This window comes from Diabrotica virgifera, chromosome 10 (assembly GCF_917563875.1).
Source record: "Diabrotica virgifera virgifera chromosome 10, PGI_DIABVI_V3a".
Classification (NCBI taxonomy): Eukaryota; Metazoa; Arthropoda; class Insecta; order Coleoptera; family Chrysomelidae; genus Diabrotica; species Diabrotica virgifera.
Genome location: NC_065452.1, coordinates 115959082 through 115986740, shown reverse-complemented (window position 1 = coordinate 115986740; position 27659 = coordinate 115959082). Strand labels below are relative to the sequence as shown.

General features: G+C 31.9%; 1 protein-coding gene across 2 annotated transcripts in view; it reads left to right on the top strand.

Annotated features, from left to right (window-relative positions):
• LOC114333413 (uncharacterized) overlaps nucleotides 1-27659 on the top strand; it is a 417748-nt gene that overhangs the window by 99726 nt on the left and 290363 nt on the right. For both annotated transcript variants that reach the window (XM_028283282.2, XM_028283281.2), the window contains one exon: nucleotides 6507-6604. In XM_028283282.2, coding sequence (XP_028139083.1) covers nucleotides 6507-6604 — 98 coding nt within the window. The remainder of the gene's footprint in view (nucleotides 1-6506; nucleotides 6605-27659) is intronic.

The window sequence follows — 27659 nt, the reverse complement described above, 5'->3', positions numbered from 1 at the left end:
TTAAATGCTTTCTTAAAGTCCACGAAATATAAATATGCCGGTTTGTTGAATTCTAACGATTTCTCTTGAACTTGCCTCATTATAAATTATAGTGTCGGTGTATCATCTTGCCGACCTAAAACCTTTTTGTCTGATAAAATAGTCTGATGAAAAAAAAAATAGTTTTGAGGTGTAAGCGAGCAGCATTAGATGATTTAACACTGGGGTGCAAAATTGACCGGATACCTTAAAAATGGGTCAATTTTGATGTCTCTAATTTCCTAAACCTGTCGTCAGATTTAAGTGATTTTTTAAAATGTTATACCCTTATTCTTTAACAATATCGCTGTAATATTATTGTTGCTAAATAGGTAAATTTTCATTGTATACCGGGTGTAACAATGAAACTGTGTTTTTTCTCAAACTTCGCATCACCCTGTGGAATATTCTAGCATTTCTAAAATACTTAAATTAAAACCCAACTATTGCCTCATGTTTTCTTAACATTCTTTTTTTTTGCTTCATTCGCTTATGTTAGACCATAAAAAAGGTAGGTACTTTAACAGTTAGCCATGTTTTTCATCAATACAATAATTTAGATAAGTATGGCAAACTTCAAGGGGTAATCGTACATAAAAAAATAATGACAGTTTTCTTTATAAACATATGTCCGCAAATGCTTCGTTTCTGAGATAGAGGGTGTTGAAGTTTTTGTTACAAACTCAAGATTTATTTATTGCTTTAAAACCGGTTAATATGTAGAATATTATTATTAATAAAATATTATTAATAAAACCGGTTAAGAATATAATATTCACCATTGGAGCGCATACGGGGATATGAGCCGTCATATTACCCGTATGCGCGCCAATGCTGAATATTAAATTCTTAATCGTATGTCAAAAAATGTGCAATAACTACTTCTTAAAACCCACCAAATTTTATTTGCATATCTCAACCGGTTCTAAAGCAATAAATAAATCGCCAGTTTGTAAGAACAATTTCAACACCCCCTATCTCGGAACCGAAGCATTTGCGGACATACCGTTTATAAAGAAAACTGTCATTTTTTTTCATGCAGAATTACTTCTTAAAGTTTGCCACACTTATTTAAAAACACCCTGTATTGATGAAAAACATGGCTAGCTGTTAAAGTACCTAACTTTTTTATGGTCTAACGTAACCGAATGAATCAAAAAACAAAATGTTAAGAAAACATGAGGCTATAGTTGGATTTTAAGTTCAGTATTTTATATCTGCTAGAATATTGCACAGGGTGATGCGAACTTTGAAAAAAAAACACAGTCTGATTGGTACACCTGGTATACAATGAAAATTTAACTGTTTAGCAACGATACTATTACAGCGATATTGTTAAAGAATAAGGCTATAATATATTAAAAAAAAATCACTTAAATTGGACAACAGGTTTAGGAAATTCGAGACATCAAAAAAAGACCAATTTTTAAGGTGCCTGGTTAATTTTGAGTGTAGTTTGGTTAGATTAGATTTGGTTAGATATGTTAGGGTTGGCAAAATTAGAGTTCGATTGTTTTGGAAAGGATTTTGCTATTTATACACGGATCTTCTGAAAGATCTACAAAAAATCAGTCATAATTATGGACTCGAAGAGAAGTATTTCCTCAATTTAGGCGGGTTGACATTACTAGTGAATAACGAACGTGGCTCACGCTTACGTATTTTGCCCGTGCTATTGTAACGCTTTGGCCACACGGGCGATTTTTTACGGCGCGATAATTTACGGCGCCCATTGGTTTGACTACCTCCTCAACCATTTTTAGATGAAATCATTTTTTCTAAAATTGGTGGAGGAGGTAGTCAAACCAATGGGCGCCGTAAATTATCGCGCCGTAAAAATCGCCCGTGTGGCCAAAGCCTTAGATATTTTATTATCTATTTTCAAACTCGAGCAGTACATTTGTATTTATGCATTATGTACAGCTCGAGTTTGCTCGAGTACGGTATGCATTGCATAAATACAAGTGTACTGCTCGAGTTTGAAAATAGATAATAAAATATCTAAGGCTTTGGCCACACGGGCGATTTTTTACGGCGCCCATTGCTTTGACTACCTCCTCCACCAATTTTAGATAAAATGATTTCATCTAAAATTGGTGAAGGGGGTAGTCAAACCAATGGGCGCCGTAAATTATCACGCCGTAAAAAATCGCCCGTGTGGCCAAAGCGTTACAATAGCATGGGCAAAATACGTAAGCGTGAGCCACGTTCGTTATTCACTAGTAATGTCAACCCGCCTCTAATGGGATAGAATACATGCCATGTCCTTATTTATTTATTGATACGTATGGAAGGTCGTTAAGACCTTAAGACCTGCTGTAGTAAAATACAATCGTAAGATTAACTAATCACAATTATTTTAAACAAAACTCAATCTAAAATATATACAAAATTCTTAACTATTCTGAAGGACCCGATAAACAATGTTTCTCCATTCACTTCTGTTTTGTGCTTTTATTTACCCAGTCCCTCATCTTGTCGTGTCTTCTGGTCTTCTTCCACTTTATTAATCCACCTCGTTCTCGGCTTACCTCTTCTTTTGGGACCAATTAGTTTTCTGGTCAGAACTGGTTTAAGCATTCAGTTCACTGCTATTCTTTCTACGTGTCCCAACCATCTGATCTTTTGCGATTTGACGAACCTGGTGATGGCAGGTCCTTTGTACAAAACCATTAATTCGTTGTTGGTTCTTCTCTCCCACTCATTCTCTTCCTTTCTTTCTCCGAATGCGTGTCTCAATATTTTCCTTTCCCATCTTTCCAGAGTATCCTCTTCCTTTGTATTTAATGTCCATGTCTCGTAGGCATAATTTACAATGGGTCTAATTACTGTGTTATATAGTCTGAATTTGCCTTGTCTAGAAACGTATTTTGAGCTCATTCGGGCTCTTAAACTACCTAATTTTCAATCCTTTTGGATATTCTGGCATCGAGCTCCATTTCTCTTTTCCATTTTCATCGAATACTACACCTAGGTGTTTAAAATTGTCCACACTTTTAAAATTATAACTTTTTGACCTCACACTAAAGTCATCTTATTCTTTTTTTTTCTGTCCCTCCCATGATCATATATTTGGTTTTGTCCTCATTTAGCTCCAATCCAAATTTCTGTGTTTCTTCAATAATTTTCTTCGCCACTCTTCTTTCGCGGTACTTGCTAAACTCATTAGATCGTCCGAAAATGCCATGCACAGGTGCTCATTTCTTCCAGCTTCATGCTGAATTTCTTGATTACAATTTCTAACACTAAGTTGAATAATGTAGTGGATAAAGAATCTCCCTGTCTCAGGCCTTTTTCGCCCGAAAAATAAGTTGAGATGTGACCGTGCCAAGCAATTTCATAGGAAGAGTTATTGAGTGTCATTTTGAGTAGTCTGGTCAATTTTTTGGGTATACCTAAACATTCGATTTCTCGATACATTATGACTCTATGATATGCACGTCTAAAATATACAAACAAAACATGCAGAACTTTACCTTCGTAACAAGTTATCTGTATCTCCTTTAAGGAGAAGATTTGGTCTATAGTAGATCTGCTCTTTCTAAAGCCCACCTGTTACTCTTGTACGAATCTTTCAGCAGAAGATATCAGCAACAAACAATATTATAATGAAGTTAACTGGAACTTCTTGAGGGTCAGACCCACAAACCTTTAGTACAACAGCCCTGGCTCTATGTTATTCTGCTGGTGAATATGCCAGTCCCGTCTGGTATAGATCCACCCATGCAAGTCAAGTGGATACTTTCCTTTACGAAACACGGAGGGTCATAATGTCCTGCCAACCGGCAGGTCAGGACAACTAGGCTGCCAACCAAGCGAGACCCGTTTCAGTTTGTACAATCATGTCCCCGGCCAAGGAATACTGCTATGCGATCAAGAGTTTTCTAGCAATATCGACTATCCCATCACAGACCATTAAAGATATCAGAACCATCACATGGAAAAAATCTATGCAACTATTAAACTGGAAGACCTTATCGGAAATTCTACCTCGTGGCCACAACACTGCCTAGAGCACCTGGATATCAGAAGTAACAAGATGCAGGTAAAATCTCTGGAAATGGGGATTCCTAGAAGAGACGAATGCAGGTTATGAATGTGGAAAAGAACATACGGCCTATCACATTGTATCACATTGTATCAGTTATGTCCTTTTTCGTTGATAACAATATTTTATCACAAAATCAGTTCGGATTTTTAAATAATAAATTTACCACAGATGCCATGTTTTCTGTACTACATGAGGTTTATCAAGCATTAAACAATAATCTGCACACTGCCACTGTTTTTTTGTGATTATGCCAAAGCTTTTGATTGTGTAAATCACGACATTTTGATAAAAAAACTAGATTTCTATGGAACTCGAGGTATTTCAATCTTACTTGGATAATAGGAATGTTGTATGTGGGGTACCACAAGGTTCAGTATTGGGTCCTCTACTTTTTCTTATCTTTATTAATGACATCACTAGTTTAAAAATCGAGGGAAAAGTTTTTCTTTTTGCTGATGATACCAGTATCACTTGAATCAACTCAAATATCGCAACTCTTCATGCTACTATAACTTCTGATCTACTCACAATAAAATCCTGGTCCGATTCAAATTTACTCTCTTTTAACGTAGATAAAGCAGTAGCATTATCCTATAAAGGAGCTCTTCAACCCTTACCTCTTCATAACAGCCAGATCAGTATCGTTGATTCTGTAAAGTTTCTTGGTATTTTTTTAGATAGCAACCTTAAATGGTCCCTTCATATTGATGTGTTAAGCAAGAAACTATCCTCAGCTTGATTTGCAATAAGATCTGTTTCGAAGGAAATGAATTTAGCCTCTTCCAAAATAATATATTTTTCTTTGTTCGAGTCCCATCTTCGATATGGTCTCCCTTTTTCGGGTTCTGGTACGGCTGCCCAATCCGATGTTGTTTTTAAATTACAATAAAGAGCAATAAGATATCTGTTTGGCCTCAGAAGAACAACACATTGCAGAAGCTACTTCAAAGATCACATGATTCTAACACTACCTTCTTTATATATTTTGGAAACTGTTTGCTTAATTCGTAAACATCTACATGTCTTTCCAGCAAGACCTAGACATGACTATTCCACCAGAAATTCTACCTTTGACATCTATTTACCGATCCCGTCCAGTGAGTAAAGAAATCTATATTATATTCTGCAAAAAAACTTTACAACCATCTTCCTCTACAACTTAAATCTGCAACATCTTTCCCCAAGTTCCGTAAAATGACTAAAGCCTATTTATCTGAAAGAATATATTATTCGATAGCAAAGTTTCTTAACCAATAACTAAGAAAGTACAGAATTCTGTGTTTATAAGTACAATCTTAATCTATATTTGAGTGTCATATGCAGCAGCTTAACTTATTAAATTCCTTAAGAGGAAAGGAACATTTTGACGCGTGTTAAAGTTTTCAATATATTTTAAATGTAATCATTTTTTTCGAATCCTGAGAAAACTAATAAATATTTTTAAAAAATTTAAACGCAGAATGAAAGATTACTTTATTACCGAGGGCCGAAAGTCCCTTAGAATGAATAAAAATATCTTTTGAATGAGGTATTTGAAATTAAAAATCACACTACATTTTCTCTTAATTTTTCAGCCCTGTAACTTATTAAAATAAACATTATAGAAGTTTTCAGGGACTTTCGGCCCTCGGTAAGAACGTAATCTTTCATTCTGCGTTTAAATTTTTCAAAAATACTTATTAGTTTTCTCAGGATTCTAAAAAAATGAATCCCCATTTAAATACCATTGCAGCCGAAAATACGTACCCATCCTCTTAAGGTAGATTATGCAATTTGCAATTTTTTTAAATTTTGCAATAGATTGTTACTGTTTTTTGTTTCACTTCATTATATTTTATTTATATCGACGATTTATATCATTTTAGTAAATTGTGTTTGTTATTTATTATTGTTGTTATTTATGATTCTTGTAAGCTTTGTCTATAAAATTGTTAAATTTTTCATGACAATAAAGCATATTTCTATTCTATGCCTTGGAAGTGAAAGATGGAAAACCTTACAATAGCTATACGAGGTACGATCAATGCAGCCAATTTTTGGTTAAAATTGTAACTGTTCTTTCTTATAACTATTTTAAAACGTAAAACTATAATATAGATATTTAATGGCATTTTGACTAGATTCAATTAATTGAAAGAAAAAACGTGAAATGGATAAGTAAGATGCCTCTGTCAGTCCCAGGGGCGGATCCAGAAAATCGATTAGGGGGGGGGCACATAGGGTACAAACTCAAGGAGTCTGGAATATACCCCAATAAAAGTGTATTCTATCTAGTGTATTTTTGACCCGTCTGGGGGGGGGGCGTGTCCCCGTGCCCCACCCCTAGATCCGCTACTGGTCAGTACCATTTGAAAGTATAGTACAAATTCAATATCATGTTTAATCTATGTGATTCAAGTTCCTACTCTTCATATATTACATAAATATTATGTTACAGGTCTTCGCCTCCTAAAACCACCCCGGTAGTAATCGTGGAAAATACTGAGAAGAGAGACGACACAAATACACCTCACAGTCCAGAAACTACAAAAAAAGGTGAGTTCATGCAAAACTAATATTGACAATTTGGATGTAAAAGATGCACTTGTTTGTTTCTTATCACTACGGATCATATATAATCATAAAATTATAATAAGATTAATTACTAGTCACGGGAGTGTTATCACAAAGTTTAATCGCAATTTTACGATTTTTTTTAATGTTAATATTACTAAAACAATTTACCGTTATATAAAATATAAGTTTAAGCTATTATAGTTATGTGCCATTAATTTATAGAATAAGATAATGATATAATAAATAACAAATTGAAATCTTTACCATAAACTTGGATGGACTCCATCCATATTGTATGCTGCTTTATAAAATATAGCAACAATAAAAATGATAGCTTTTTATTTTGATCTGTTTTGTGAGTCTTATTGTACAAATTTTTGTACAGGGTGGTCAAACTATTGGATTGTTCTATTGGAACGTTCTAGCTATAATACCGTACTTATTTTAAATGAAACATCCTGTATTTCATTAATAATCTTATTGCAAACTTACTTAGCTTTTAAACTATATTGGAGTTTACAATACCTACCTCTTTTTCATTTTTGAAATATTTAAAGATTTTCTAATTTGTAAGCTTTAACAATAATTATAATCAATTATGTCATGTCACAAGACATCAACAAACACCGGCTTTATATCTAGCCAAGATACCATACTATATACTAGTATATACTATACATAATATACTAGATACTATATACTATATACCAAACCATCAATTAAATTTAAATTTTTATTATTTCATCACACATGGTGTTTTATTATTTTAGTTGAATTTGGTCCACATGTAATATTGAATATTATTATTATTTTAAAGGGTACATTACTCCAGGGAAATAAGGCTAAAATATACAATGTTCGGGACACTTGACCAGTCAGGTTGCAAATGGGTTTTTTTGGGTACTATATACCAAATACATTATAAATACAAAAATGTCCGTCACAGTTCGTACGAAAATTTTATTTATTAACAAATAAGGGTCAAATGTCTTCCATTATAATGTATAGAATATCAGGTGTGGTCCAGAGAAATAAGGTTTTTGTCGGGACACTTGACCAACCAAGTTGCAAATGGGTTTTTTGGGTACTATATACCTAATACATTATAAATACAAAAATGACCGTCACAGTTCGGATGAGAATTTTAGTTATTAACAAATAAGGGTTAAAAATGGCAGTTTTGTCGTTTAAATCCCTACAGGTAAGAATATGATAATTAAATATCTTATTTGCAGTATTCATCTTTTTAGTAGACGAGCAAAAGTTTAAAATGGCAGTTTTTGAATTTGGGTCCGAACATTTGTTGCTTAGGAAATTACAAAATAAGACTAAAATTTCGAAAATAAAAAATTTTGCTATAACTTTTGCGAAAATGAACTTAAGACTTTGATATTCCATGAAAAGTTGATTCAAACAGTTCATATAATGCACAAAAATTTTCAAGATGATTCGTCAATTAGTTTAAATTTTATTCAATTTGTTTGTTCCACAGAGTTTTTACAATGTTATTGCTCAAAAAATAATAATGATAATAATGATAAAGTCATGAGGGAGTGTGAGCCGTACGGCTAAATCTGATAAAGTCATTTTTATCATTGCAAAAATATTTTAATAAAGTAAAGTCATTTTTGGCTTATAAACAATTTGAATAACTTTGTTAATATTAACTGTAGACTAAATTCACTTTGTTATTGTAAAGATAATATTTTTCCACAAATTATCACCAAAAAATTTCTCCTAGATCAATTAAGGTCAAAGTTAGCCACTTTTTTTATTTACAGCTACTTTGTTTATAACAACCTAAGCAACCTAACTAGCGCCATTTTGAAGTCCAAGGTATATAGTTTGTGTGTAAAAGTTTGAGTAAACTTTGAACTTCAACTGAGTGGTTAATAAAGCTTTAAAAATGACGTACTCACAAAATCGGCTCGGGCTCGGTGGAGGGGAATTATTAAAATGCGTGAACTCAAAAAATGAAATTGATTCTTCAAACATATATATTTATGAAGGATTCGTTAAAGACAATCGTAATAAAAGTCCGTGTGATGTTTAACAGTTCTAATTAATAAAATAGATAACTAAATTATAGATACTATTAAATTGACGAAATGTAAAAGTGTTTGTGTAATAGCGACCAAAATTTACGTGTCCTTGTTCTTACAAAAAGAAATGTATTTAGAGATAATTACGTCTAATCAATAGTATAACCGGCTTGTCATAATATTCGTCTTAAAGCGTCTTTTTACGTCTTATCCCCAATAACACGTCCGTCGTGGTTCTGATCTTAAAATCGACTGCCGTATTCTTCCCACAATAACCAAAATTCTCTTACTGCTAATCTCCTCTACTCATGGTTTAGTTCGATTTCGTGAGAACTAACCTATTAAAATTGGATCAGAGTTGCGAATGTTAGTCTTACTTAATTAGGTCTTAAAGATTCAAAGTTAGAAGTATTTCGCCCCGGCTACCGTAGTAATCCCAATTCGTTCCACCCATCTGGGCCGACGCGACGTAGGTCCATATGTGTGAGACTCTTATTCCGTGCTCGTAATAATAATTATTAAGAAAAAAATATATACAGGGGAATTTAAAAATATAAGGTAAAATATTTACAATTCTACATTTATGTATGTAGAAGTAACTGTGAATTAAATAAAAAAAGTGCCAACTTTGACCATAATTAACCTAGGCAAAAGGTTTCTTTTAATTCATGTAAAAATACCAGATTTTCAAATCTTAAAGTTGATTTAGTCTACAGTCACTATTAACAAAGTTATTCATATTATTTATGAGCCAAACATGAGTCTACTTTAGTAAAATATTTTCGGAATGGTAAAAATGACTTTTTATTGATTTTTTTCAATACATACTTTGAGAAAATACGAGTATTCTTCTTTCATGTAATACCCGCAAAATCGCTGTACTTTATTATGTTCTGAGCAATAACATTGCAAAAAAAGCTCTATGGGATAAACAAATTGAATAAAATTTAAACTAATCGGCGAATCGTCTTGAAATTTTTGTGCATTATATTATGAACTGCTTGACTCAACTTTTTATGCAATATTAAATTCTTCAGTTCATTTTCTCCAAACGTATCGAAAATTGTTGATTTTCGAAGTTTTAGTCTTATTTTGCAATTTCCTAAGCAACAAATGTTCGGACCAAAATTCAAAAACTGCCATTTTAAACTTTTGCTCGTCTACTAAAAAGATGAATACTCTAAATAAGATATTTAATTATCATACTCTTACCTGTAGGGATTTAAACGAAAAAACTGCCATTTTTAACCCTTATTTGTTAATAACTAAAATTCTCGTCCGAACTGTGACGGGCATTTTTGTATTTATAATGTATTAGGTATATAGTACCCAAAAAACCCATTTGCAACCTGGCTGGTCAAGTGTCCCGACAAAAACCTTATTTCTCTGGACTACACCTGATATTCTATACCTTATAATGGAAGACATTTAAATTATCTTACATTTCATGTATTCATGTAAATGCTTAAGGAAAAACGGTTATTAAATATGAAAACTTATCCTAAAGAAGAAAGAATTAATATGAATTTTGTTCTTGGTCAGTACAATCAAAACTATTAATAGAGTCTAAAGTTAATGTCTAAAATACCCAAATCGATGGAAGCTGAAGCTAAACGTACTTTTGTCAAAAAATTGCGACAACAGTTTAGAGCTAGGGAAACGTCTCTGTCTTGTCGTTTCCCCATTACTAAGGGCAACTCTAGACTCCATCTAGGCCATCATAGAATCTAGGGTCCATTATGGGAGGTTCTCTCTGGGTCAGCACCCCCAAGTTGTTGCCATGATATACATTAGTTATCTTAAACATCTTATAATATTATCTGCAAAAATGTAATATAATAACAATTTTATAACATTTAAAGGGTTTTTATTCATATATTTTTAGGGGCCTTAACCGTGGATACCTTGTATGCAACACTGAATATGGAATTGTCATTCTGAAAACGTTATGTGATGTAGCCCGAAAGGTTCTTTTTAATAAATATACCTTTTAGAAAGGAATTTTTTTAATTTGTTTTTTAATTTACTTATTAACCGTTGGGTTTAGATATAGAGAACACAGAATATGTATTGTATGAAAGGTAATTCAAATGCCTGCCAGTGTAAGGTATATACCAGTATATACAAGGTGTAACAAAAATACAGGTCATGAATTTAATCACATATTATGGGACCAAAAATAGTTCGATTGAACCTAACTTACCTTAGTACAAAATGTGCACAGTTACAGCCCTTTGAAGTTACAAAATGAAAATTGATTTTTTCCAATATTTCGAAAACTATTAGAGATTTTTTTATTGAAAATGGACATATGGCATTCTTATGACAGTAGCATCTTAAGAAAAAATTATAATGAAATCTGGACAACCCATAAAAATTTTATGGGGGTTTTGTTCCTTTAACCCCCCCCCCAAACTTTTGTGTACGTTCCAATTAAATTATTATTGTAGTACCATTAGTTAAACATCCTATTTTTAAGACTTTTTTGCCTCTTAGTACTTTTTAGAAAAGTCAGTTTTTATCGAGGTATTTTGAATATTTGTAAAATCCACCACATATTTGTATATGGTTAAAAGTACGATTATGGAGACTTGGTAATAATATAAAAATTTATTTATGATTTACATTTTTAGGTATATTTTGAACCATATTAAAAAAGAAGCCACATCTCGATAAAAGGTGCCTTCTCGAAAAAATACAAAGAGGCAAAAATTTTTTAAAAACACTGTGTTTAACTAATGGTACCGCAGTAATATTTTAATTGGAACGTACACAAACATTTGTGGGGTTTAAAAGAACAAATCGCCATAAAATTTTTATGTAAACATATTAAACAAGCTGAAAATGCGAGCATTATCATGACGAAAACTTTGTTTATTTACGCATTTTAATTCATAATATGGAAAATTGCTATTATGAAAAGTAGTTTAGAATTAATAATTATTATGTTTTAATGTGCAATTATATCATTCTAATTTAAATGTTATGAACTATAAAGGTAGTTTACTCTTGATCGAAATTCATATTTTTTATATACCTCGTATAAAATTAATAAAATTTTATATATGATGGTTGCATGGTTTGCCAATTTTGTCAAAATTCGCAAAAAACAAAAAAATAACCTACTAAAATCACTAGCCAGTTGTGTCGAGTTTAGCGAACCGACTATATTTTAATTTCATAGAAAACGGAACAGTCCATTTATCATAAAGGGGAGGCCGTGTACTCGTATAAACCTTTTTAAAGCTGTTAATAAATTATTGCTTTTAAAATATACTCAAATTGTATTTTTGTTATCTTATTTATTTTATATAATAATTAAATTCACTATCAAATGTCATTGATGTTTTATTAATACTTAATTTAAAATTTAGTTTGACATTCACGAAGTGTCAAACTCAAATGTAAATAACCTATGATTTGCTTAACAAATCGAGATTAAAAAACTAGCCTACCTAATAGCAACGATTTCAGTTGGACGTGTAGTGTGTCGGCAGAAAATAAAACGATTGTGACGTCACATTTTAGATTTTGAGGTAGATTATCTCGAAGACGATTAGAAATATCGAAATGCCGTTTTCAGATTTGGATTTAGAAGAAAAAACTACATAAGAATCCATCGATAAGTCTGATCTGAGTATTGCAGGAGCGGCAACGCAATAACACACAGATTTTTGCGAATTTATAAACCAAATATTTTCGTTGAAAATTAGCCTCAACTCGATAAAAACTGCCTATACGAAAAAATACTAAGAGACAAAAAAATTTTAAGAATATTGAATTTAACTAATGGTACCACAATAATAATTTAATTGAGACGTACACAAAAGTTTGGGGGGTTTAAGGGAACAAAACCCCCATAAAATTTTTATGGGGTGCACAAATTTCACTATAATTTTTCTTTAAGATGTTCCTTCCATAAAAATGCCACATGTCCATTTTTAATAAAAAATCTCCAATAGTTTTCGATATATTCGAAAAAATCTATTTTCATTTTGTAACTTCAAAGGGCTGTAATTTTTTTTGTGTGCAGATTTGTACTAAGGTAAGTTAGGTTCATTCAAACTATTTTTGGTCCCTGAATATGTGATTTAATTTATGACCTGTATTTTTGTTACACCCTGTAGAATATAGGTTGTGTTACTTAAGGTGATACAGTAGCGATCAACAGGTAGCAACAAACGCGGTCCAAGATTGCGAAAGTTCTGAGAACTTTCAAAAGTGAGGCAACAGTGCGTCGGTAATTCGAACAGTAACGTTTATACTATCAAAAATAATAATTTTTATACACATAGGCGCGAAATGTTGCCAAGTCAGTGACGTTCGATTTCTTGTTATAAAAAAATCGATTTTTAGTAGTTCCAATGTGACACAAAATCTAGGCACGGGATAAAAAAGTTTCTTTGAAGAAAAAGTATTTTTTGTCTTTCTTAATGGCGGTACAGACTCCTTTTTGCAATATTTTATTTAGTTATAGAGTAATTTCCACATACTAACATATTTCTGAAATTGGGCTCTGTACCGCCATTCTTTATTATATTACGAATAAGTGTGCCAAATATCTCGAAAAAATACTCAAAATTACAGCCGCAATCTTGGAACGCGTTTGTTGCTACCTGTTGATCGCTACTGTTTCCTCTTAAATAAGAATATTATTCAATGTAAATGTTACATCTAGGCCAAATTCAACTAAAATAATAAATCACCCTGTGTGATGAAATAATAAAAATTTCAGTTTTATTGATGGCTTAGTATCGTGGCTAGATATATCGCCGGTGTATGTTGATTTGTTGTAGGTACATATCCACGACATACTTGATTATAAATTATTGTTAAAGTTTATAAATTAGGAAATCTCGAAATATTTCAAAAATGAAAAGAAATAGGTATAGTAAAGCTTAATATAGTTCGAACGTTAAGTAAATTTGGAACAAGATAGACTAATAAAATGCAGGGTATTCTATTTAAAATAAATACATGTCATTATACCTTCAATGTTGTAATAGAACAATCTACTATTTTGACCATCCTGTAAAAAATATTCATATAATAAATATAAAGGCCCAAAAATAAATTGGTACCTATTTCTTAGATTCGTATATACAGGGTGAGTCATGAGGAACTGTACATACTCCTACCTCGTATAGAGGCTCCTATGGGGAATAACAAATGACCATTAAAAAGTGTCTGCTCCCATTGTTTAATAATATACAGGGCGAGTTTCGCATTATGACAGAAATTTGTATTCGTCATAATTGTTGAACGGTCAGATCGATGTGTCTCTTATTTTGGTCAATCGTTACACTAGTACCACCTAATCAACTGATTTATTCAAACTAGAAAAAAATCAGGTCCGACTTCAAAAAAATTAGTTCGTTTGGGTATTAGAAAAAATTTCACCCTGTATACGCTTTTTGAAAACTATAATATGAATTTTACAAATTAGACAAATAAGCAATTAAAATGACATATTTATTTTTTTCCCCACATGGGTGAACCATAGATTTAAAAAAAAATAACTTTTATTACAAAAATTTTATAATTAAATTTTTTTTGAACAAATATTTAATTTATGTTACCACCTAATCCAGCGGTTCTCAACCACCGTGTCGCGACACACTGGTGTGCCGGAAGAACCTATCAGGTGTGTCGCGAGATTTACGAATACGATATTTTTATTTATATTTTTTTACTTGTTATAATATACCAATCATGCATTCAACCATTTTTTTAACTATTAGGTATATATACCACTTTATACCAATCAATAAAGTGCCAATCCGTAATTGTTTCCTCTCTACAGTCGGAAAAATGAAAGAATACCCATGAACGATCACATCAATCACTTATTTTGTATTTGCTGTCTTTTTCTATAAATAACAAACGTTTGTTATAGAAAAAGATAGCAAATACAAAATAAGTGATTGATGTGATCGTTCATGGGTATTCTTTCATTTTTCCGACTGTAACTGTTTTTAATATACAGTACGTAAATCGTTATGCTGAACATAGGGATTATACATTGAGATCATTGTGGCAACTGCGCCAACCTGTGTTAGGTGAAACTTCTGTTCGAGTACGAGTTTCTGGTGCAATAGAGCTGTTAGAACGAATAGAATGAGTGATTTTGAATGCAAGGTAGTCTATAAATAAATCAAAAACAAAGATTTTGACTGATGAATTAATAATTTTACTTTAATTTTTAAAATATCTTTTATTTAAAAATTAATTTCCAAATTAAACAGACTCAGTTTTCCCATTAGGTCAAAAATAGTTCTACTACAATGTCATGTTTTGACGTTTATTTGTGTCACCCAAAATTAATTGTCAATTTTGAGGTTAATGCCCTAATGCTAACAACTATATACTATATTGTCATTGAGAGAGCGAAGTTGCCACAATTATCTTAATATAATACAATGTATGTATTTATGTATCTAAATATATACAATGTATGTTCCCTATGTCCAGCTGAACGATTTACGCACTGTATATCTTTTTAATATATTCATCTGTTCTTACCTACCACTAGCAAAAATTTGTACATATAAGGGTGTCGCAAATCTGTAAGGAGTACGTTAGTGCGTCGTTGAGTAAAAAAGGTTGAGAACCTCTGACCTAATCAACTGATTTATTCAAACTAGAAAAAAATCAGGCCCGGATTTAAAAAAATAGTTCGTTTTGGTCTTAGAAAAAATTTCACCCTGTATACGCTTTCTGAAATTTCTAATATGAATTTTAGAAATTAGACAAATAGAGAAATAAAATGGCATATTTATTTTTTCCCCACATGATTACTTAATTTTTTATTAAAAAATCAACTTTGTCAAAATCGGAATTTTAACCCAAAAATGAAAAAAAAAATTAAATCACGGATTAACTCGCTACAACTCTGTTCCGGTTTAATATTTTTTTTTTGCTGAAATTTTTACAGCACATATCTCCTACCATTGTGAAGACTATGAAAATTGTTGTAGACTTTCAGTCTTCTTCTCATAAGAGTTATGAATTTTTAAAAATGAAAGGTGCATATTCGTTAATTGCAAAGTTAAATCGCAAAAATTAAGTGAAAAAATTTCAAATTTATCTATTTCATCACGTCTATGTTAAACTATAGAGTTCAAAGAGAAGTATTATGGTTTTAGATCTAGACGTGGTATAGAGAAAAAATGGTGAAGCTTTTAATTTTAAGAAAAACGTTGTTTAAATTTTTTTTATTTTTATGGTTAAATTCCGATTTTGACAAATTTGATTTTTTAATAAAAAAATAAGTAATTGTGTGGGGAAAAAATAAATAAGCCATTTTAATTGCCTATTTGTCTAATTTGTAAAATTCATACTAGAGTTTTCAAAAAGCCTATACAAGGTGAAATTTTTTCTAAGACCAAAACGAACAAATTTTTTAAATCCGGGCCTGTTTTTTTTTCTAGTTTGAATAAATCAGGTGATTGGGTGGTAACATAAATTAAATATTTGTTCAAAGAAAATTAATTTTTGTAATAAAAGTTTTTTTTAATCTGGTTTCTAGTAAATATGGTTCACTTTACTAAACTTTTAATTATTCACAGTCAAATTTGATATTTTTATAAAAAATTAAGTAATCGTCTGGGGAAAAAATAAATACGCCGTTTTAATTGCCTATTTGTCTAATTTCTAAAACTCATATTAGAGTTTTCAAAAAGCGTATACAGGGTGAAATTTTTTCTAAGACTAAAATGAACTAATTTTGAAGTCCGGGCCTGATTTTTTCTAGTTTGTATAAATTAGTTGATTGGGTGGTAACATAAATTAAATATTTGTCCAAAAAAAATTAATTTTTGTAATAAAAGTTATTTTTTTAAAATCTATGGTTCACTTTACCAAACTTTTAATTCATAGTCAAATTTTATTTTTTTATAAAAAATTAAGTAATCGTGTGGGGAAAAAAATAAATATGTCATTTTAATTGCTTATTTGTCTAATTTATAAAATTCATATTATAGTTTTCAAAAAGCGTATACAGGGTGAAATTTTTTCTAAGACCCAAACGAACAAATTTTTTTGAAGCCGGACCTGTTTTTTTTCTAGTTTGAATAAATCAGTTGATAAGGTGGTAATAGTGTAACGATTGACCAAAATAAGAGACACATCGATCTGACCGTTCAAAAATTATGGCGAATACAATTTTCTGTCAAAATGCGAAACTCACCCAGTATATTATTAAACAATGGGAGCAGACACTTTTTAATGGTCATTTGTTATTCCCCATAGGACCCTCTATACGAGGTATTAAACCTTGCATTTTCAGAAAAATAGAAATAAACCGAAACCCTGTATTTTGGTATAGGGCATAGGGGACACTTATAAAAGTAGAGATTTATTTTAAAGACATTTTAAAAATGTCATCAAATATAGGGCGTTCCATAAGAAAAAATATAACTTAATCTCTTTGAATATAGCCTAAATATAACTTTGAATATTGAGTAATATTCCGTACAGCAATCGACGCGTATAGCATGAACCACCTTGTTTATTTCTTATTTTAGTTCACATTGTGCTTAAAGTGCCGTGCATATAAAGTGCCGTAACATAAAGATGTTATTTTTTATTTTGTATGCAAAGATCACCCTGTTTCACAACCTATGTTTATAATCTTCAAATTTCTAGACCTACATAGTACATGGTCCATAAAATATTAAATCATGAAATTACATAAATCTCAACAGTTACGTATCTAATTTATAATTATAGCTTTTTCCACTTTGTAAGCACCTACTTGAAAACAATGCATGCATACCAAATTATAATTACTCTAGTTTCCTACAATTTTTGTACACGTTTCACATGGCACAAAAATTTTTGAAAAAATTAAAATTTAACAAAGGTTTAAGGGGGAAAATAACGTTTTTAGCTTTTCTCACTTCAAATTGTATGTTATAATAATGTTCTTTTAAATCGAATTGGATTTAGGCCAGGGTAATAAGGCAAAAATATACCCTGTTCGTGATACTTTAACAGCTAGGGTACTAAAGCGTTTTTCGACAGGTAATACCTATAAGAACAAATTGTAACTATTTCCTGCGTAGGATCTGGCGGCCATTTTTATTTATAAACAATTTAGTGTCAAAAAACGGCCTTTTTTCCCTTTTTTTTTAATCAATGGAAAAGAGTTTTATAGTTTTTCTAGTACAAACATCTTCGAGAGCATGGAAAAAGCTTTAAAATGGTATAATATAATTTTGATATATTATGTTCTCATTTATTGTTGATATAATGGCGAAAAAAGGTCGAAATAGCAAAAAAAAATAATTTCGCAATAACTATTGTAAAAATTAGTGTACAGCTTTGAAATTTTTGTCAACTGCGGGTTCTTTAGTGTTTAATATGTGATACAAATTTCAAAGCGACTCATGGAATTGTTTAAATTTTATTCAAATTGTTTATCCCAGAGAGATTTTTTTTGCAATAACATAAGTCAGAAAAAAATGATTTTAGAACCATTCTACAGGTGTCAAATGAAAGAGCATGAGCTAAACTTTCAAATTGGTGTAAAAAAGTAAACAAAAAATGCATTTATTAGTAATAAATAATTATGCAAAAGTATCGTCAATTTTTCTTTATAAACTTTTGAATGCCTTTTTTTTAAATATTATTTTTTGACCGTGTCTTAGGTGCACAACTACCAAGTAATGTTATGTATATAATAATTAATAAAAATTGTAATATACATAATTTATTATATGAAAAAATTAAAAATTTATAAGGAAAAATTTAAGATACTTTTGCATAATTATTTATTACTAATAAATGCATTTTTTATTCACTTTTTTAAACCATTTTAAAATTTTAGCTCATGCTCTTTTCTTTGACACTTGTAGAATTGTTCTAACATAATTTTTTTTCTGAGTTATGTTATTGCAAAAAAGCTCTCTGGGATAAACAATTTTAATAAAATTTAAACAATTCAATGAATCGCTTTGAAATTTTTGTCACATACTAAGCACCAAAAACCCTCATTTGACAAAAATTTCAAAGCTGTTCACTAATTTTTACAATAGTTATTGCGAAATTAATTTTTTTGCTTTTGACCTTTTTTCGCAATTATATTAACAATAAATGAGTATATTTATCAAACTTTGTAATACGCCATTTTAAAGCTTTTCCCATGCTCTCGAAGATGTTTGTACTAGAAAAACCATAAGTTTCACTGTTTTCCATTGATTTGAAAAAAAGGGAAAAGGCCGTTTTTTGAAACTAAATTGTTTATACATAAAAATGGCCGCCATATCCTACGCAGGAAATAGTTACAATTTGCTTTTATAGGTATTACCTGTCGAAAAAACGTTTGAGTACCCTGGCTGTTGAAGTGTCATGGAAAAAACCTTATGACCCTGGAATAATTGGATAAATTGGTTTTTCGTTTCATCTTAGTATTCTACACCAGTCAATCATCTAATCAATTTTTTAACCATCTATCTTCTTGATGTGGCTATTTGTCATGAATGTTGGCGATCATCATGGCAATCTTTATCTTATCTGCAGCACCGCGGAAAAGCTGCACAGATGTGTTGAATCAGATTCTGAGGTTCTTTAACCAGGATGTTCTTCTTCTTCCTGGACCTTGCTTTAAAAATATTTTCCTTGCAGGATAGCTTGTAGGAGGGCATATCTAGATTAATTTCCCATAATGTGTCCGAAGTATTGTAACTTTCGAGATTTGATGGTTGTTAGTATCTCTCGATTCTTCTGAGGATCTCCTCATTTGCGACTCGGTCAGTCCACATGTTTTTAAGTATTCTCCGATATAGCCACATCTCAAATGCTTTGAATTTTCTGCACATATCTTCGTTCAAGGTCCACGATTCAACATCATAAAATCGATCTTGTGTCTTGAGACTGATGTATCTTTTGAAGTGCCTTTGTATAATTCTAAGTCATAATTTTTGCAGGTCTGTGCAATGTTCTCTGTGTCGGTTTTAAAAAATAGAGAGATTGTAATTTACCATCTAGTATACCCATAGTTATCTACGATTGCCTTAAACTTAATCCTTACTTACTTACTTACTCCGTGGCGTTACAACCCTTCGTGGGTTTTAGCCGACTCGACAACATGTCTCCACTGTTTTCTGTCTTGAGCAACCTCCATCCAATTCTCCACGCCCATAGTGGCCAGGTCTCCTGCTATATTATCTCGCCACCGGAGTCGATGGCGTCCGCGTGGTCTCCTTCCAGTTGGGACTTCTTCCTACACCAGTATTATTGTTCTTTGGTCAGAATGTCTTCTGAGGTGTCCTGCCCATTGGAGTCTTCTGGACTTTATTTCTTTTATGATGTTGGCGTCTGGGTAAAGTTCTTCGAGCTCTTTGTTAGTTCTTATCCTATATTGTCCTGATGCTTCATCCAGCACAGGACCAAAGATCTTCCTTAGGATTTTTCTTTCCCAAACACGTAGTCTCTCTTCGTTTGCCTTTGTTATCGTCCATGTTTCGCTTCCATACATCACAACGCACGGGTCGTATGATTGTTTTATGGACCTGTATCTTCGTACGTCTTGTTAGTTGTTTCGATTTTATAACGTTTTGGAGGGCAAAAAGACATCTGTTGCCGGCCTGAATCCTGTTGTTTATTTCTTGTGATCCATTATTGTCTTCAGTTATTGTTGTTCCAAGATACTTGAATTCTCTAACGCGCTCAAAGTTAAAGTCATCGATGAGGATGTTCTGACCGATTCTGTCTCTGCTTTGGTTATTGCGGCTCATATACATATATTTCGTCTTGTTTTCGTTGACTTGAAACTTAATCCCCTAATATTTTAAATATTTAGCTTATTGTCCCTATTATACAGGGTGTTTCATTAAGAATTGTCCATATCGTAACTGGAGAAACCTTAGCAAAAAATACGAAAGTTTAACCCAAAACACTTACATAAAATATTCTTCCTTACCGAGATACATATTGTTTTATTACAAATATTCTAATATGATTTTAGCCCATTGTTTTAACACCTTCCAATATTTTTTGTTCAAACTTGACAAACAGTTTACACAGGTTAGGATACCTAAATGTAGTTTTACCAGAGGCGTGCTGTAGGAATATATACTTCATTTTCGCCCCTTTTCCCCCGCACAATCTACGCCACTGTCGTAATAATCATTTCAACATGTTTTTTTGTTTCCTTGTTACTTTTTGTATCATCATTTTGTCTCATTGCAATAGAGTAAGTAGTTTTCAAGTTATTTACGTTTAAAGATAATGGATTCCATAAATGTATTTTAAACTGCATTCAATATGATTACAGTCGGAAAAATGAAAGAATACCCATGAACGAACATATAAAACACGCTGTATTTTCCTGTCACCGTGTCACAAAGAAAATTGTCCAGTTCAATACATGTAACAATAATTATTACATGTACTTGCGCTGGCCAGTTTTTTGTGTGACACGGTGACAGGAAAATACAGCGTGTTTTATATGTTCGTTCATGGGTATTCTTTCATTTTTCCTACTGTATGTGTTTAAAATACACAATCTTATTGAATCCATTACATTAAAACACAAATAACTTGAAAACTACTTACTCTATCGCATTGAGACAAAAGGATGATATTTACGTAAAAAGTAACGAAGAATCAAAAAAACATGCTGAACGTTACGACAGTGGCTTATCTTGAAAGGGGGAAAAGGGGCAAAAATAAAGTATATATCCCTACAGCACGCCTCTGGTAGCAGCGGAAAACTATATTTTAAAACTAGTTAAAGTATCTTAACATGTGCAAACTGTGTGTCAAGTTTGAACAAAAAATATTAAAAGGTGCTTTAACAATGGACTAAAATCATTTTAAAACATTTGTAATAAAACACTCTGTACTTCGGTAAAGAAGAATATTTTATTTAAGTGTTTTGGAATAAATGTTCGTATTTTGTGCTTCCAGTTACGTTATGGACAATTCTTAATGAAACACCCTGTATTTTACATCTGCATTGCATTTTCCATTTGTATGATACGTGGAAGTGAACCTTCTTTCATTAATATCTTCAGCTTACGTAATTTGATTTTCAACCAACTGCACAAAATTAACATGTAACTATCCACAAGGAAGAATTTCCTGTGTTGCCTGTCACCTCCTGTAACATAATGACCTAATTGTTACCTATTGACCCACTTACCACGTGTGTGAGTCATATGTGGCACTAGGGCCGTATCAATAAGAATTATATGCATCCTTTGGATTTTGCCATGTTTGCATTTATATGTGACTTTTAGTCTGTTGTTGAACCTTTGCATTTTTTGGTTGGCTCACCATGTTCTTGTAACACTGATGATGCTCTTGTTACAGAGCGAAAACGTTTTGTTTCTATGTTTGTAGCCCTATAGGGGCTTTTTAAACTAATGTACCTTTTACCAAGACAAGAATTTTTTATTAAATTTTACATGTAATTATCCATCCAACAGTGGCTGACTTGGAGGTAAAGATTGCCCAGCACTATACTAACCTGAGTCTTTCATTCTGTTTTATAAGATAGATTCAGATACCCACGTCAGCCTTTACAAACTTATACTTTGTTTTATCCTGAAGAAAGTAATTTGTTATATTAAACGACCTACACTCAGCACATATCAACCCAAAGTACCCATTCATGATCGACCTTCTACACATCACAAATCACACGGAGCTTTATTAATGAGTTTTATTAACTTTTTCATTCTGCTGTCGTTACTGCTGTCTTGAGAAAGAAGGGAGAAAGGCAGACCCCGAAGATCTTTCAGAGATGGAGTGGACGAAAAGAATAAATCTGCAGGAAAGGGACTGACAAAACAGAAAGTACTGGAGAGGGCAGTTTAGTGAAGGAATACAGTAAAGACTGTGGAAATCCTTAGTATATAATAATATGTTACAGTTCAAGTTGATTCTCAGTTATAGTTGACTTTGACTATTCCTAGTTCGAGTCAACTCCAACTAAAACGAGCAGTAAAAGTTGATTTGAAAAATTTAATTCAACTTTTACTAGCTTGAGTTGACTATTCCTGGATCGATTTAGTAAATGTTGATTATACGAGTATAATCTCACGTGCTTTTTTGATGACTGTGCTGTGCGTCTCTTTGTTTTGACCGTTTCAACTACATACTTATAATGATTTGAACATATAGGCCAGGAAATGAAGCTGAAAAAATGGAAAAACCTCGCAATTTTTTCGTCCAGCATCGATTTGTATAAAAAATTTGGGGTTAGGCTCATTTTACTATCTAGGACATTTTCTATATTGAGCCGTTGTACGCTTTTGGTTTTTTAAGGGTGATAACTACCCCTAATTATTGTAAAAAAATATAAAATAACATTTTAAACTTTAATATGGTCAACATTTAGTTTTTATTAGTTAAATCATCTTTATTTTATGCTTTAGGATATAATATTATAATATTTCAACTCTTAAAACCACCCTTGTTGGAGATGTATATTATATAAAAAATTATTTATCCTAAAAGAATGATTTCGGCTTGCATCGATTTGCATAAAATTTGGGATTAGGATCATCTCAACCTGTACTTCATATTCTATATCATGCCCAAGGGTGTTGATTATTTTTGGGGGTGTAAACTACCCCTTATTGTCAAAAATTATATAAAAACATTGTAAACCTTAATATGAGTAAAATTGGGTTTTGATTGGTTAAATAATGACTGTTTTATGCTTTACGATATAATATCATAATACTTCAAACCTTAAAAATCACCCTTAATAACATTGTAATTTTTATAAGTAATTTAATAGATCTATACAGAAAAAAAAGTAGAATTACGTACAAGAATATCGAGATCGATGTCATCTTCGTCTTTTTCTATAACTGGTGGGCTATCTTATAGCTATAAGAGCTATAAGACTTTGTAAATTAAATTACGTAAGATCCCTTAGTTTTTAAGTAGGGTGAGTTTAAAGGCCTCGAATAATGAGTTGTTTGCTTGTAAAAATAGAGGTTTTAAGCAGCTATACCTCGCTAAAGTCGCGTTTACACGATGGCAATTGGCGAGACAATTGTCAGAAGACAACTGAATGGCATGAAATTATTGTCTCCGTGTAAACACTTCAGGCCAATTGCCTTGCCAACTGCGCTCACAATTGGCCCAAAATTCAGTTGTCTCCGGGAGTAGACTGAGGACAATAAGCTGCGCCCAGTGAGCCCCCACCACTCGAAATCTCAATTGTCGCGACAATTGGCGCCGTGTGAACGGTGTAGGCCAGTAGTGCTGTCTTGTTTTTTGCCAGTTCCCTCTAGATGACGAGCAGTCGGCCATGTTTTAGCTGTCTACTGCCATGGCAATAGTTGGCCCCGTGTAAACATCTTCTCTTTCAACTGGACTGGCCTCCGACAATCCGCAACCACGTGATGACAATAATTGTCCAATGACAATTGTCTCGCCAATTGCCATCGTGTAAACGCGACTTAAATGTTCACTGTAAAGAAAATCTTTGCAAAGGTTAATTTTAGTTATTAAAAAGATACAATTTAATACATATGTACTATATAATTTTTTTTGTATCTCTAATATTTTCGGAGATATTTTGAATAGAAGGGAGATATTTGACGAAATTTCAAAAAAAATTTATCTCTCCAATCTCCAATTTTATCTCTTTTTACTCCAATTTTTCTAAATTTTAAATAGGTCAAACTTCTTGCGTGTATTGATAATCCATATATAAAAATAATAACAGAGGGTCGAAGATCAATTTGAATTAGGAGGGTAGTTAGGGGTTGTTTTCGCTGATTTTTTCGTAGAAAAAAGTAGGTACCGAACTTATTTTGATCATAAGTCGCTCAATTTTTTGCTAGAAACTTTTTTTTGAAAGGTCTAATTTTATACTTAAAAAATATTCTCTAAGTTTTCCTCGAAAAATGCAGAGTTTTTCAATTATTTGGCTTTGAATATTTCAAATTATGCATTTGACGAAAAAAGCTAACCTTTAACATGCCGTATCTCAGTTTGTTGTAGAAAAATTATAAAAAAAAGGATTTTGTTTCTGTTTCTAAAAGATACAATTTTTAAAGCTACAGTTTTTTTATTCACTGTATATTTTTTGGGTTATTCTCAAAAAACCCCTCTAAAAAGTCGATTTTTTGTCGAAAAACTGTTACTTTCAACCGCGAATACCTCGAAAAATATTAGTTTTACGAAGAAAACGTAAGGAACAATTATTTTTAGAAGTGCATTTTCCATCGATTTCCCTGGTTAAAATGTAATGAAAAATTCCCGCCCCCCGAGATGGGGTGGCAACAACCTCTAAGGTTTCAGCGTACAGCGTCATGATATAGAAAATGATCCTTGGGCTATTCCCTACCTTCTTTGAAGATTTCAAGTAAATCCATGATAAACGAAAATATTGCGAGCCAAAATGCTTCATTTCCTGAACTAATATCCAGTAACATTTAATTTCTAAATAGAATCGGTTGTTTATGTGAATAAACTTTTACTAAATGGCATTGGGAAGAGTATACTTTAACTATTTGGAGTCTACTTTTACTAGTAAATGTTGAAAAAATCTTCATTTTATATTTAAAATCAACTTTTACTAAAACCAGCCGTTTGAGTTGACTCGAACTAGGAATAGTCAAATCCAACTGGATAATCAACTTCAACTGTAACATATAAATACGAGTATATTTATATATGATTCCCATTCGAATAGTTTTGTAGCTTCTACCACCATAATATTTGGGGAGAAAGTCACAGCTCTTTTTTGTAATTTTCTCGTCTAATAGAGTACATCCGGGAGGTGCAGTCCATTTAGCAGGACTCATTCTCTTAAGAAGTAATGTGAGGATTTCAAGCTATTGATTTTGCCAGTGGCAACAACCTACACATTCATGTTCTTGTACTTTTTTCTTGACATTGCTCATTTGACACGAGGCAGGAATTCGCTGGTTAACTAAGAATCAAACCCGAAGAAATCCTAAAACTACCAATACGGAAACGGATAGTCTTCTTTGACACCACACACCACAGGACTTATTAAAGTTTAATGGAAACCAAAATGTATGGTACACAAGTCTCTGGACTAAGTGCCAGAGATTAACTGGTCTCGTCTAAACCAACAAGAAGAGGAAGAGAAACCTGATCACCAAGTGAAGGTGAAAAAGTATGATAGGGAGATGACTTAATTAATAATGATTGATTAATAATATTCGTCGTTTTCCTTTTCTTTATAACATATCGTAGTTTGCTATGTCCATTTTTCTAATGCACATGATTTTTCAATATCTTTTGGAATAGTTTTGAAAGTTACTTCTTCTCCTCTTATTCTTATTTTTCTTGGTTCAGGCAAGACATTACCTGTATTTTGCACTTGGTCATGCTAACTTTGTACCAAATTTTATTCTACCAAGAAGGCCTGTGTTCCTAATGAAAGCCAGTCACTCTCTTACAGGGAATTTAAGGAGTTTTGTTGTTCAGTACTTATTATACCTTCTTATTCATGATTATTTTTTGTTATTACGTCTTATTTAATCTGTTTTAGCCTAATTATCTGGCATTTATTGTGGTAAACTTTTTCTCAACTAAAACTGTTTACATTTAATTACACTGCTAGAGTACATTTCGATTTTTTTTGTTCGTTTCTGGTGTGCAAGGTGTGCTAGGTATTTTTTATATGCAAGTTTTTGGGTTTTCTCTTGTAAACTAGCTTTATAAATTGGTATGCATCTCTAAAAGAATTTAGTAACAGTAAAAAGATACGTAATTACTCGGTAAAATAATAACACGTCATTTAATCTTAGAAAAACAGTGGTAGTCCAAGTTACTCATATTTTACTGCAAATGCAAGCAATCATATTCTAAATAGAAATAAGTAATACACATTTTTGTTTCATCAATGAACTGCGAGGGTCGATTTACACCATCACCCCAGTAAAATATTTTTAGGTGAGATAGAATGGATCTAGTCACACTAACCTTCTCGCAATACTGGACAAATACAACAAACTGCTTTAGCTAAAATGCAAGAATACTTCAAAGATGGAGAGGAATGGAGAGATGGAAGAATTATTCGAAGACCAATAGACAAAAATCTATTTTCTTGGATGTTCAAATTCAGGAGTACCCTCAAGATGATAACGTATGCAATAAAACGACTAAAGAACAACAAAGCACCGGGACCAGACGGAACACAGACCAAAATATGTAAACGTAGAAAAAATGTATATAAAACCAAGTTATACAATCTGTATGATAAAAAGGAGAATGAATAATAAGTGTAATAAGCCTAATAGAGTTCTAAGATAGAAGGCAATCACTCTACCAGGAATGGAAAGCTTTAATGATAACATTTTTACATTTATCCATTATTTCTTTAAACTAAAATTACTTGAAACCTTTTCGTCTTTTCTTCGTCTGCGCTTTCTGTATTTATTGTTTCTACCTCATCTTTATAAACCTGTCTTCTCCGTCTACTATTTTTAAATTTATTGCTTCTTATAGTGCCATTATTACCAGTATTTTTAAGTTTTTGATAATTCCATTTTTCTTAAAGCTCCCAACATTTTTCTTTACCCGTAAAGATGATTATGATGCATTTAAATGCTGAAACACAGCAAGTATGTTTCAATGTGTACAAAAATTTACATAAGAAATTCGGCTCGATGAAAAACTACTGGCACCAGTGACATCTGATTTAACAGAAATTCCACTTTCAACTGTCTACAAAATAGTTAAAAATGGACTCTATCATCGCAAGAAAAGATGTGACTACAAATTTTCAAAACTTATAGATGCTTCACTTATACTATTGAAAACTAAAATATACGATTACTACAAAAGCAATGAAATTACCTAGAATAGAGATAATAAGAAAGAGATTGGAAACAACCGGTCGAAATATGAACTGCTGTGAGAAAACTCTTCAAAATTGATTAAAGAAAATGGGGTGTAAAATTTAAAACAAAACATAAACGTCAAGCAGTCATGGAAAGCCAAAGAATAGTCAACAGACGTAATGTACCTAGAACAAATTACTAAATATA